Source organism: Fukomys damarensis, unplaced genomic scaffold, assembly GCF_012274545.1.
Source record: "Fukomys damarensis isolate Sample0158 unplaced genomic scaffold, DMR_v1.0_HiC HiC_scaffold_2, whole genome shotgun sequence".
In the NCBI taxonomy this organism is placed as follows: domain Eukaryota; kingdom Metazoa; phylum Chordata; class Mammalia; order Rodentia; family Bathyergidae; genus Fukomys; species Fukomys damarensis.
The window spans coordinates 46,911,457-46,926,280 of record NW_022900914.1 but is presented as its reverse complement, the minus strand read 5'-3'; the positions used below and the strand labels follow the sequence as shown (position 1 = coordinate 46,926,280).

Here is a 14,824-nt window from a genome sequence, read left to right as displayed (position 1 = left end):
CATTTCTCAAAGAAGTAAAAGCAGCAAATAAATATATAAAAAAACATTCAACATCACTGGTCATTTGAGAGATGCATATGAAAACATCACTGAGATTCCACCTCACCCCAGAAAGAATGGCTGCTACCAAAAAATCAACCAATAACAAATGTTGGTGGGGTTGTGGGGAGAGAAAGGAATCCTTCTTCACTATTGGTGGGAGTGCAGACTGCTGCAACCACTGTGGAAATCAATATGGAGACACCTTAAACGACTAGGATTGGAAGTCCCATTTGACCCAGCTATTCCCTGGCTTGGTAACTTCCCAAAAGAATTAGAAGAATCATACACAGTGATAAATGTTCACCCAAGTTACAGCAGCAGTTTGTAATAAAACCTGGAAACAGCCTAATTGCCCATCAATTGGAAACTAGCTAAAGATGTGCTTTTTTTATGAAACAGAGTACTACTATAAAGAACAAGAAACTAGAGACATTTATAGGTAAGTGGATGCAAATTGAGGACTACTTTAACTGAATAGGACACACATGTAGTACTGACTAGTTCCTCTGGTGTGATAAATTAAAAGTGTAAATAAGAATCAAAACGTATAACTGATATTGTGTAATAGGAAAAAATGTCTAAAGGTGTAAGGGAAGTGGGAGGGGTAGGGGAAAGCTAAAATTAAGAGAAAAGAAAAAAACGGAAACAAAGTCTCTATAAATAGGGAAGGGTAGAGGGGTGAAGGGAGGGCAGGGGAATGGGGAAAAAATAAGAACCAAGATAAGACTAGTCTGGGAGTATATAGTAAGTTCAAGGCCAACACGAACTGTGCCAAAAGAAGAGAGAGATTTGTGACAAAAATGTCCAATGTAAATTTAATGATTTGGAAACAGCAAAATATAGAATGTGAGATATTCTGCAAGACAAAATTCCTGAACTTGGAAGGAGGGAAAAAGGAAGGGAAGCAGGGAGGCAGGCAGGCAGGCAATCATAGATTGTGGATTCTTCTAGATTAAAAGAAACTACAATGCATAAATTCTGACAGTATCCTGAATTGGAGGTGTGGATGAGGCAGACAGGAATAGTTATAAAAGGCATTTTGGAAAACCTGGAAAAATTTTAATTTGGCTTGTATATAATTGTTAAGTCTCAAATATGTTCTACTGTGTGGTTATGTCAAGAGCTCTACTTTTAGGAGACAGATGTTGAATTCAGGAGTAAGATGTCATAATGTCTATAATTTATCTTCAAATAATTCAGAAAAAAGTATAAAGATATAACAAATGCAACAAATGTTAATTTGTGAATACAGATGAAAAATAAATACTATTCCTTTAGCTTTTTGTGGCTTAGAAATTTTTCAGTTATTAACATGTTTTGTATATTTTTGTTCTTTTTTTTTCTGAGACAGTCTCGTGCAAGGTAGTTCAGGCTGGTCCTGAACTCACTATGAACCCCAAGTTAGCCTCCTAATTCATGGCAATACTCAGTCTCTGGAGTGCTGGAGTTATAGGGTATGCCACCATACCCAGCTAAGAACAGAGTTAACAGGTTGAAAACAGTGCCAAAGTCCATGAGTTAGAGTAGTTTTGTTCTTTGTTATATGATAGTAAATAAATTTCCTCTCTGTGTCTTAGTTTCCTCAATGGTAAAAATCTGGAATAATTTTATTTATATATTTCAGGTGGCTTTGAAGATTGCATCCATTATGTAAAACACCTGGAATAATGTCTAGCACATAAAAGGCACAGTATAACTTTAACACTAAAATTCTGATGCACTGTATCTTTTCTTATATTAACCACCTAACACTCGTGCCATAATCCAGAAGGAGTCAATAAAGACAAAAGGAAGGAAAAAGCCCAAGTCTTAGGAAAAGAAATAAAAATCGAAATCTACAGCAATACACAAATAAATAGAATTAGGGTATATTCACACAATGGAACACAATACAACTTAAAAAAAACAACAACAATTCTAAACACCTAATCAAATCTAATTTTCCAGTTTTATTTTTGCAGGAAAAGAAAGTCATGACAAAATTACTCAACAACCAGAATAAGATTTTTTTTAAAAAGCCACAAAGAGCATTAAAGTGGCAAGCATGAAAAGTACATGCATTGTGCTGGGGGAAAAAAAGAAGAAAAAACACTTATCTTACAAAAGGCTTTAAAAGGCATATTCAATACATGCTGTTCATTCTAGTACATTAATGGCATTTCATACAGCTAGAATTCTCTTACTAGCATGAATGATCACATAGCAAATAACTCCTACTTAAAACCCTTGTTTTCATGAAAAATTAGACATTCTACTGTGTACCTGTAGGAAAATGAGGCCTAGGAGAGACTTTCCACTTACAGTGGTAGTAAGGTACATGGAATCAAGCAATAATTATCTCCCATGTTTGCACAGGATTCTTTATTTTTAGTTTTTTGGGTTTTTTTTTCAGTACCAGGTATTGAACTCAGGACCTGTGTTTCCAAGGCAGGTACAGTACCACTGAGCTAAATCCCAGACCATTTGCACAGCACTCTATATACAGAACCAAACTCAATTTCTATTCTTTGTCTCCATGATTTAGTTAGGGCTTGCCCCACTTGCAATTCTAGCAGTAATGAACATGACAACAACTGAAGTGGAGTACCCTGTTCCCACAGCCATTATAACTGGTTTAGCAATGGGCATCTAACTCCATGTGGACTAAAAGAGTTGAACCAAGGACTAACACAGAAGTTAGGGGGCAAAAGGGGTTGAGGTAGAGAGTTCCTAGAAAAATCAGATCTATAAGCCACATAAGTCCAGAACTAAAAAGGCCATTTTGCAGTGTACCTGAGCTCTTATGAAGCCAATACAAAAGAGAATAGCCAAGAAGTGGAAATATTTCAGACAATGATTTTTGTATGAGCACCAGTTCAATTGTTCTTGAAACTAGAACCATCCCTAAAGATTCCTAGTTAAATGAGCTAATAAATTCCCTTCCTTTAAAAAATTTGAGTTAAATTTCATCACTTATGATTGTAAGAGTCTTTAATAATCTCAAAAGAACATGCTATTCAGGGACACTGCACCTGTCACCTGTCTGGCAAGCATAAGGCCTTGAGTTTGATTCCTGGTAATCAACCATGATACTATCAGTCTGGTGACCAGCAAATAAATGTTTAGTGACGATGAAACATAATTTTATTTTGTTAAAGGAATATAAGAAAATGCTGTTAGAATCATACTTTCTACTTCTACAACTAGTAAAGTTTCCTAAGTACCTGTCTTGAAGGAAAAAGTAGAAAAATTGAACTAACGTTTACCTTAAGATTTATTCTGAAAACAAAATAAAGCCATAGGACAATTTTAGATTGGAAATTAAGTACTGGTGTATCAATTAAGTTAGTTTTGAGTTATTTGATCTTTGAGAAAATGGGGAGAGGACAGAAGGAAATTCTGGGAAAAGTAAGCCAATAAATACACCAATCCTTAAAAAAACAAAAAAACAACTACCTAATGGAAATTAGGTTAGAATAAAGAAGAAATCATCATATTGTATTCTTGTTTTAGAAAAATATTAAGTATACTTCTATAAAATTAATATTTAATTAGGTAATGGCTTTTAAAATATTTTTTATACAAACCATCGTACTTAAGGTATGTAACTGCTGTGCCTGAACATTAACTGTTTTGGGTTTGTTTTGTTTTTTTTTGTACCGGGGATTGAACTCAGGTCCTTGGGCTTGCAAGGCAGGCCACCGAACCGCTGAGCTAAATCCCCAGCACATTAACTGTTTTGTAAACTTGCCACTTATAGAAAAGAAAAAAATGTTCTTACTGTTGACGTAGCTGTCGACAGCTCTCAATGTGAGTAGATGTGTTTTGATGTTGAATCCAATCCTGTTATGAAAGGAGAAAAGTGTTGAAATTAGAATACCCTCCATGCTGACTACTCAATTAGGCTTTTTAAAATGACAAAGTATTTTTAAAATTTAATTATCAATACCATTTGGCTACTCGCTAAAGTTTTTACAAAAATTAAAGGCCTCCAAACAATTGCACTTAACATTATACTTCACTGATTTCACTTAAAAATATTTTAGCATAAAAACATGTTTTTAAAAAATTATACCCATGAACACTCAATTTTTATATATACATATTTTAAAAATATATATATGTATATATTCAAGCTTGGAGAAAATAAAAGCACAGATCAAAAATAGCACGTCAAATATAATAACTTTCCAGAGCATACCAATATTCTATAAAGTAATCTATGAAATGGTATCTTCAAAATACAGTATCTTATTACTTTTAACCTCTAAATTTCAAGCTAAGAAGATCTACAACCAAAAATACTACCTCACAGACCAGTACCATTCAAAACCAAGTTCTCACTCTACATGGAAATATTAAAAATATGAAAAACTACTGATCAAATCTAATTTATTTCAAGATTCAAAGAAAACACCACTTCAAAAACATAGTATCCCTTAATAGTGAGTTTTACAATTAACAAAATGCTTATACAATACTTCATTTACAAATACATCTCACCTAAAATTACAATTTGTAACCATAAATAGCTCCTAAAAGATACATCTGAGTTAAAAAGAAAAGGCCAATACAGTTTTTAAACATAGTCTCCACAGTGAAATAATTAATTAAAAGCAACATGTATGTTATTCAACAAGTTTTATTGTTCCTCCAGTATTTGGAAAGGCAAAACAATTACTTAACAATTCTTTATTTAAAAATTTCCCTTGAGAAAAGTTTTGTTTCCACTTCAAAAACATTTAACTTAGGTAACTACTAAAGACAAACTATAAATTTCCACAGTTAAAACTACAGTTGACACTAATTTCAGAGTCTGCCTTTCCAAGGACTATCTGAACATACATTGCTACTTGTAGAACTCAGCAACAAGTTATAACAAACTAATTACACTGTGTTTTATCATGTGCCATGACTTCATTGTGACCTGCAAAAAGAAATGTTTGCATTATCTTCCTCGGTGATACAAATAAAAGATTATAAGTTAGGAGTCCTAGTAGTGCTAAACCCATGTCTTTGATATTAGACATTGTTTACACCAGACAGACACACTGGTAAGCAGTGAGTTGGGTATGATTTATTTGAACCATAAAGTGTTTCGAGAAAGTTGCCAAAACTTATAAATCCTAAGATTTTACCCCCAAATCCAACCTCCAACTTTTTTTTGAGAAAAATATGAATATACAGTAATACTGGACATGCCTTCTTACTGCATCTATGAGCTGAAGGTGATAGATGCTCTATGTAAGGTGTAATCTCTCCAATCCAACATATACACATTTACACATTACCGTTAACAGGTGTGCTTTACTGGTTGATACAACTTGCTTTAAGCTCAGCAAATATATCTATGACATCCCAACTTCTAGACTCTCTAGTAGCTGTACCCACATTAGATAATGATTTAAAAGCAACAATGCATCTGCAAGGAAAAAGTGGTAACTACCTACTAAACAGACGATACTGCAAGTACTGCAGACTTGGGCATGCTCAGAATGAAATTGAAAACAGCTACTTTTATCAACACTTGCTCTCCCATCTACCTCAAAATATTCTTATGCTGGTCACTATTTTCTTGAATCAAATTACTTCTAAGTCAGAAAAAGCTTCTAAACCCAGGAAAGTCCCTCTAAAATCTGTACTCCAATTTAGAAAGGAAACACATTTCACATTTTATTTTACATTCTATTGTTTCATTCTCAAACTATGATTTAAAAACCTCAAAGGTGAGATTTACTTGATTTATATCAGATTTATTTGGAAGAAAAAACTCATAATTAGTAATTCACATTTACTAGCTACATACTTATAATGTCATATATTTGTAAACTTTTGAAGCAGGAAAGTACATCACAGAAAGAGGTAGTTTGTATCCTCTTAATCCATATTCACATGTCAACATTTGGCCATTTAGCAGAATTTTCATTAAATAATCTTCAATCTTGTGCTATATGAAAAGGTTTGTGCATCTTTTAAATGGCAACTCTACACTCCAATGATCACTAAATGAGTTTCATGCCTCTCAAATTTTTACTTTTCTCTTATTAGCTTAGGCTTCTACAATCTTTACATTTGAATAACCAGGGAAGCCTTTACCCTATCTCTCCTCATTCCTAGTTACCTGCACAATTTAGTTAGACCTCTCCAAAAACACTTTCAACATGTCATTTCACATATCAATAAAGTTTAATTAGCTTACTAATTAATGCCTGACATCTCACATCTAGACTCCTTACGCTAGCTTTCTAAGGCTCTTTACACTTATTTCTATTATCCTCACCACTCACTCTATCCCAACTGCCAACCCTAACCCTCACCTACCACAATGCAATGTAGTTTTCTCTTAGGACCTTTGTCTCTCCACATGTTGTAGCTTCATCTGGCATGTAATCCTTACTTCTCTTCAGATAGGTATTGTACATCCTATTCATCATTCAAGATCAAGTCTTCCTTCCCAGACCATTCTAGTCCAGACAGACAGTGCATTTAGAAACTGTCACACTACTAGGCTTATCTAAGCATATTTACACATCTTTTTAATCACATCGCTAGTTACATAACTGATAAACTGATAATGATTCTAGCCTCAAATTGTAACAGATACGTAAATATCTTTCTCTTGCAGCATATCCAAAAAAGTTAAATCACTCAATCACTTATTGTTTCTCTTAAAAATTTCTTTGGGTGTGTAATTTTTCTTTTTGATGAGATCATATAAACTGCCTAAGAACATCTAATTTTATAAAGCTTTTTATTTCTATCCCACACCTAATATAGAATCATGTACAAAATTGGTGTCAGTAAATACATAACAAATAAGTATATATCTTTTCTACTCTACAAAATGAAAATTAAGATTTTAAATTCTTTAAAAATATTTTTCAATTCATCTTGAAAAAATATTTTTCAATTTATCATTAAAAGCTCAAAATAAATGGAAAAATTATATAGCCCGTATACAAAAATAAATACAGAAAGCCTAACACTCAATTCAGTTCATAGGCCAAGGCTACTTACACAATACAACTAAATTCTGCGAATTAGAATTCTAAGATTTTTTTTTAAGGTAAAGTTTTTGTTATCCTAATATGGATGTGGTAGTATAAGCCTGTAATCCTAGCACTTTTGGAAGCTAAGGCAGAGCTGCAAATGTGAGCCCAGGCTAGACAACTTAATGACTTAGTTAAAAAGGGACAGGGATGTAGCTCAGTGTCAGTGTGATGTCCCTGGTAATGCCAAAAACAATCTATCCCTTTTGAAGTTACAAGGAAATTGTTATTTTATTTTATTAGAATTTAATAAATCTGGCTAAAATAGTATGCACGTTGCCTTTTTTTCCCTCCAATGGGTACTGTTAACTAACCTCAGAACTTGGATATACTAAGAACACACTCAATCACTGAGCTATAATCCCAGCCCAGAACGCTGTGTTCCACTAGAGTTAACCTTGGAACAGCAGCAATAGACCTAAGTATCAGACTCATATTGAATGAAGCTTGGTGAGTGGTTTGCAGAATAAGAGAGCTCATGAAAGAAGAAAAAAGAACAAGAGAATTAACACCTATACATTTGTAAGCCTCTTCAAAGTACAAACACTTCAAGGCTATGGCTTTAAATCAAAGTTTCTTCCCATGGAAAGTACTTCCCTCCTTGCCATTTAGTATCTAAGTCCACAGATTACATTAGTAAACAGAAGAATGAATGGTTTCCAAACACGAGTGATTTCCAAATACAGAAGTGAACAAAACTTACTTGGAAATTACTGCTTATACCGCCCAATGGATTACCATTAAACAGTATATCCAATACTGTATTATTCTTTAACACCTCTGAAACTATGCTAACAATGAACGTATCTAAAACTTATTTAAAAAATTTTCTTCCTCCAAATTTCTATCATTTTCTGAACCCACAGCTGGTCCCAAAATAATGCATTCTGACTCATTTTGTTATGCAGTTATTTCAGAAAACTCCTTCCAAAAAAATAGTCACTGGCCCACACACAAATCATAAAGCATCTAAATCATGATTAAATGATCTAAGTGTTAAATATCTTTTAGCCCAAGACAGATATGTGCAAGTCTACATAATATACTGGCTCTTAAGTGTACAGTACAAATGGGTTATCACAAGTTTTTGTATTTGTATGTTAATAGATGCCATTTAGATAAACATCACTCATGATATTGTTATAAGTACAGTTTGTTATATAAACATTATGCTGCAAATGAGACAATTAAAAGTTCAAAATAAATGGACAAACTATGTGGTATGCCCAATCACAGCAATACAGAATGCCTAACACTCAATCATGTACTAAATCCAGTGCTATTTAAGATTACAAGTAATTGCTGAGGTTGCAATAAAAATTAATCTGTCATATTCTTAAGGTCTAGTTAACATCAGCATACATATGAGAAAACTTGGGCGCTGAGCATCATTATACAGTGATCTTTAAAAACACTCACCTTCAAATGACTACATTCTACGTTACACAGAGAACACAAATGTGGAAATATTCTTGGAGACGCTGCATAATAATCATTCATCATAGAAGGAGTTGGGAGTCTCTTCATCTTCTGGGCATCAGCATGTGAAAACTTTGGTAGCCAAGATGCTTTCACAATCCCAAAGGGAGACTGAATGGGAATATCAGTCTCTGATTGGTAAGTTTTTTTACTTCCTCTTGATCCAACATGAACATTAGATGAATTAATCACAGGTTTATGTGAGATCCGCTCTTGCTGGCTTACAGCTGAGATTAATTCAGATGCAAAAGGAGGTTGGTTCATAGGAGGAGGAATCAGAGACTGACTCATTGTCTGGCTAACTGTTTGGTTAATAGATTGACTGATGGATTTTACAGGTTCAAGGACTGATTGTCCTGAAATGTGTAAGCCTGACATCTTAGTTCCACTCTCAACTGGGAAAAATGACTGATTATTGGAGGACTCACTGGGGAAGTCCATCTGGCAAAACATATCTTCCACAGGAAACACAGGATTACATATCACATTTGGAGTGGAAACAGAGGCAGAAATGTTCTGCTGTGACCGAAATTCATTCTTGGCTTCATCAGTTGGGATTTCAGGATCATAAATACGCACTTCGAGTGGATCTTCTGTGTAGCCATATTTGCTTGCATGCCCATAATCAATCACATTACTTGAAACGGCTTCACTACCAAGCGTTTCTTTACTTCTGCTCTGAGAAGGTAAATTAGGTAATCGGCGCCCCATTTTCCTCATTCTTATATCCCTCAAAATCAATGGCATATTCTCAGGAGTTAGCTGTTCATCAGGATAACGACTCAGTTCTTCCAGGTCTTCATTAGATAATCCAAAACTTGCTAAGATACTTGAGGCACTCTCTTTTGTATAGCGGCTCTGTACTTTAGGACTCTGCTCTGTAACCTGTGTTAGAGAACTCTGCTTCACTCCCACTGTTGCAGATATATGAGGTTCATCATCCCATCGGCTACCATGAGGTTTCCCCTTCTTTTCTGCTTCATGAAAATCCAATTTTTCTTTGGTCAACCTTGGGTCAGTTCGGTGTTGAGTTACCTGAACATTCATTCTCTGTGGTCCTATGTTCTGATAAGATTCATGACCAGCAAATCTGTGTGGAATTCCACGGGCTCTCCCTGCTGGGTAAAATCTTGGAAGACCCATAGATCCAGGCCTCATAAATGGTCCTGGAGGCCTCATCCCAGAAGGGTTAGGTGCTCGTGGCCTTTGAAGTGGGAAGTTTCCTCGAGGATTAAACCTGGGTCGCGACATGGCTACTTTCAAAAATGCCTGATTTAATAAAGCATAAGGTGGTGTGGAACCATGTGAGGCAACGGCATTCAGCTGCTGAAGCGCCAACTGAGTCTTAATCTGAGCAAAGTGCAAAGAAGATGGGCCCAACAGAAGTGGGTTTGCAATGCCCAGGTTCAAGGAATTCACAAGTGGTGCGAAATTTTCCAAGAATAACACAAAGCTGAAAGTTAAAACACAAATATTAGATCATTTTAATTCAAACTACTTCATGAAGTGGGTTCTACAGCCAGTGTAAAACATTTTGAAATAAAGCCATGACACCACACTCTGTATTCCACATATTTTTAGAGTAAGGGCTTACATGATTTTATACTTCCCCTAAAACTTTCTCCCCACTCCACCCCCAGGAATCCAGAACACAAACACAAACCTCAAGCCAGAGTTCTTGTATAGTGTGGTGTGCTGAGAGCTGTCCTAGGTGCTGACAGGTAATTGCAACTCTAAATCTTGAAAAACACTGAGGCTTTTATGTTTTAACACGGGGGTCGTGGTGAAGACATTAAAACACTCAGCTTACTTACTTAAAATGTAAGTAATCAGACATATGTACAAATAATGAAAGTTAAGACCTGTAATTTTATGAGATCCATTTCTGTAATACAGTCTTCCTTGGAATCAACCTTCATATCTAAATCCACACAGCAATTAAACTACACTTATATTCCTGTTATTAAATGAATGTTTCTTGTAAAGTAAAAATTTGCAGCTAATAGTTTGTCTTCACTATAGTCATAGAACTGGTTATAAACACATAATATGTAACAGAACTAGTCACTCTTCCTTTAAATCCACTCTGGTGATCGACCAAATATATGGATAATAATAAAGATTAACTTATAGAGTTTATTCATACATCACTGTTTTAAGCACTTTACAGAGAGTTAGCCATTCAGTTCTCACAACCTCCCAAGACATATACAGTTTTACAGAGGATAAAACTAAGGCACAGGGAGATTAAGCTACATACAGACCACTGTCCATGATAGAATTTGCATTCAAAGTAATTTGGGCACATAATTCATACACTTAGCTGCTAATAGATGTCAGCAAGATGGCTGAGTAATTCCCATGAATTCTATCAGTCAAAACTGGTTGCCAACCAGCAAATCAGTTTTATGCTACCCACTCCAACCAGCTTCTCAAATACAACAGTACCTTAGTTATCATTCAAGACCAAGGTGAGCATCCACACAACTTGCCTTCCCTCTTCCTTAAAAAGCACATGTGAAATAGGAGGAAAAGGGCTAAAGGTGTAGGGGAAGTGGGAAAGGTATAGGGAAGGGAGGAGGGGGTGAAGGGAGGGAAGGGATAAAGGGAAAAAAATGAGAACTAAGACCTGTCATGTAAAGGTACAAGATCCCAATGATGAATGTAACTGTATACCTAAAATGTACCAATAAACTCAATGAGAAAAAAAATAGCATACATTATGCCTACGCTATGCATCAAGTTCCTACTTCAACACTTAATGGACAATGTGAAGTACAGTACTGAGGCTTCTCTATATGCCAATTCACATTACTAATCTTATTTGGTTATCATCACTTTCTGGTTCAAGATACAATTTCACCTCTACTATGTACTTTTTTCTTTATACTTAATGTTAGTGAAATGCTAATTTAGCTGGCAGTGGGCTTTACCTAGTTAACATTCTCCCTCCTGATCATTTTCCATGCTGTCAACACATTTAATCTTTTCAACATGACATTTTTACCACATTGTTCCTGTTCAAAAACCCAAAAGTATCTCATTCCCTTTATATAGCTTTACTTTTAAGGTCCAACCAGTGTAGCCAACTTTTATTTTTCTAATTTATCAGACAAGTATCTGTCTAGGCCTTTGCTTCTATCCCTGCTAACTCCAGGTCAAAACAGACCAACCTTGCCCATGATGCTGACTTTAATTTCACTAATCCTTCAAGGTCAGCCTCCATTAAACCTTCCTTGACCACCAAGCCATGTAAGCCCTCCAGAAACTTTCCTTAATTTTCACACCATTTTTGGACCCCTATCTTTCACTATCTAATATTTGTTTTCATATGCATGCTTTTTTTCAACTGTGTGTCAACTGAAGCTATTATGTTCATTGTTAAGAATTAAGAATTAATAAATCCAGTGCCTCTCACATTCTAATCAAGCACTCTGCCACTGAGCTATATTCCCTGCCTAAGACTTACCTCCTAAATAGGTAAACTCTATTACTAGCTAGGCATGGCACACACCTATAATCCCCAGAACTCTGGGAAAGTGAGACCCAAGGGATCAGAAGTTTGAGCCCAGATCAGGCATCAGCAACTTAACAAAAGACCCTGCCTCAGAATATAATTGGGGGGGGGGTGTTACCAGGAATCAAACTCAGGACCTTGCATTTGCCACTCAGGCACAGTGCCACTGGAGCTACATCCCCGGACATTAAAATATAAAATTTTTTAAAAGGGTTAGGAAGTAGTTCAGTACAAAGGCACTAGGTTCAATCCCCAGTACTGCAAATAAACAAAAATTAATATGTAACAGAACTAGTCACCCTCTGAATTCCCTTCCTGGTGATATACCAAATATAATATACAGATAATAATAATGAGTATCCTAAAGAGTATTGTCCCATTGAAGGTAATCAGAAGACCTTCAAATATTTGTTAAAAACTGTTTGAAATCACACCCAAAGTCTTTGTTAATGTTTCATTTTAGTATGAAACAAAAATTACAAAGACTTTTAATTTACAGAGAAGCAGGAGATATGAGCTTACTGAGCCCTGATACCCAAATTCCCTATTAAAAACTTTTCATTGATAAGGAACTCCTGGTCTTTTTATCCATAAATCATATGAAACTGTGTCTACTTCTACATAATAAAATTACTTTTGAGAATAATTTTGTCCTTACACAATCCTATAATCCCAGCATACTGGGAGACTGAGACATGAGGATCAGAAATTTGAGCCCAACTCAGGCATCAGCAACTTAACAAAAGACCCTGCCTCAAAATACAATTTTTTATAAAATATAATTACTTAAACAGTTATTCTATCATTCACACCTTTCTGCACCATTCTCTACATTGAGTGAAGTCTCTTTTTAACTTCAGGAACAAAGCTCTTCCATATAATTGTTTCTCCCCTCAAAGAAAATAGAAATGGAGCCAGGCATGGTGGCACATACCTGTAATCTCAGCACTTGGGAGGCTGGGGAAGAAAGATAGCTGCAAGTTCGAGGCCAGCCTGGGCTATGTAATGTGTTAAAGGTCAGCGTGGACTACACAGTGAGATCCTGTCTCAAAAAACCAAAAACCAAACCAAAACAAAACAAAACACACAAAACAGATTTCAATTGTAGTCATCTAACTACTACAGGTGACTGTCAACAAAAATCAGATGGAAATAACTACATTTTAAGCTCTTAAAGATAAATGCCTATGTATTTATGTATTTCCTAATGTTCAACCATTGCCTTACTGATATTAATATATTCACAGTATGTGAGAGCAAGCTTTTACACACTGTATTGTGCAGAAATCTGATCAAGAATCAAGCTATGGCAGAACAACAAAAAATCAATCCTCTGCCTTTTGAGAATGGTATCGATAAAGCCTGAAAACTTGACAAAAAACAAAAATCCAAAACACAAGGCAATTTGTCATGAACACACAGAAACAACCAAATTAAAGCAGGTAATATAAAGCATTTTTTACTTAATCCCAGAGATTTGGTCATAAATAGGTTTGTCCATCCAGAGAATTTTATGGATAGCTAACTTATAAAATAATTAAACTAACTTAAAAAACCTGAGTTGAGATCTGAGGGTTTATTTTTGTTTTGTTTTTAATTTGGTTTGTGGTACTGGGAATTGAACACAAGGGCATCACACAAGTTAGGCAAGCACTGTACCACTGAGCTACTATCCCCAGCCCTTTGGAAGACAGGGCCTCACTAAGTTGCTAGGCTGGTCTCAAACTGATCGCTCCTGTCTCAGCTTCCCAAGTTGCTAGGATTACAGGTATATGCCACCATGTGTGGCTCTGAACTCTTAATTATCAACTCCCTTGAAAACAACTAGTTAGCTTTTAAAAATTTTATTGTTATATTAATATATGCTTGTTAGAGAAAATAAAAAGTACCAAATAAAATCTTTACTAATAAAATCATCACTCATAGCAGGGTAAGTTTGGTAGTTCACAGCTATACTTGTAGCCACTTGGAAGGTCGAAGCAGGAGGATTTCTTGAGCTCAGAAGTTAGAGGCCAGCATGGCAACATGAGGTATTATCAAGAAATAGTGAATGTTTAATTTTTTTAAATTATAGTAAAAGACACTTCATTACCCCTCCTCAAAATATGTATTCCTACTTGCTTAAACTCACTTATCCCAGGTACTTGCCACTTTCTGAAGCAGCTCTGCGAGTCTTCATTCATGTTCTTAGTTATGCTGTCACGGACACCTCAACATCCTAAACTGATTCCATTTACCTTTCATGATCATTTTGACTTTGAGGAAGACCCAGAAGTGGCAGAGTGCTAGACCCAGTGAATAAAGTAGGTAAGAACATGCCGTAACATTTTTGACAGAAATTACCATAAATGTTTGAGTAGATTCAGATCATCAAGGCAGCCACACCCAGATACTCACCAGGGACTTACAGAATTGCTTCAGAAAAGTACAAGAATGATGGGATAAGTTTGTTCAAAATGAAGGGAATGTGCTGAGGGGGATTAATGGTACTATGTCTTTTACTGAAATAAATTTTTATGTAAATCTTCACCATATTTTTGACCACACCATATAGTAAGACTTCATTTCAGAGATACTTACATAAATATAAAAATCCACCCAGCGTAAACTAATATTCTGGTAACCTTTTTAAAATTTGTGTATATGTATGTAGACTGCAGGTGGAGTTTATACTAAACATTACTGTACTACTGCACAAAATCATACACACACACACACACACACACACACACACACACACACACACACACACACAGCG

At 35.4% G+C, this 14,824-nt stretch overlaps 1 protein-coding gene across 4 annotated transcripts in view; it reads right to left on the bottom strand.

The window, feature by feature from the left end:
• Positions 1–14,824, bottom strand: part of Znf638 (zinc finger protein 638) — a 131,512-nt gene that overhangs the window by 54,737 nt on the left and 61,951 nt on the right. For all 4 annotated transcript variants that reach the window (XM_010609630.3, XM_010609632.3, XM_010609631.3 and 1 more), the window contains exons 2-3: positions 8,490–10,002; positions 3,803–3,864 (exon numbers count right to left, since the gene is read on the bottom strand). In XM_010609630.3, coding sequence (XP_010607932.1) covers positions 3,803–3,864; positions 8,490–9,800 — 1,373 coding nt within the window. In that variant the 5' untranslated portion in view covers positions 9,801–10,002. The remainder of the gene's footprint in view (positions 1–3,802; positions 3,865–8,489; positions 10,003–14,824) is intronic.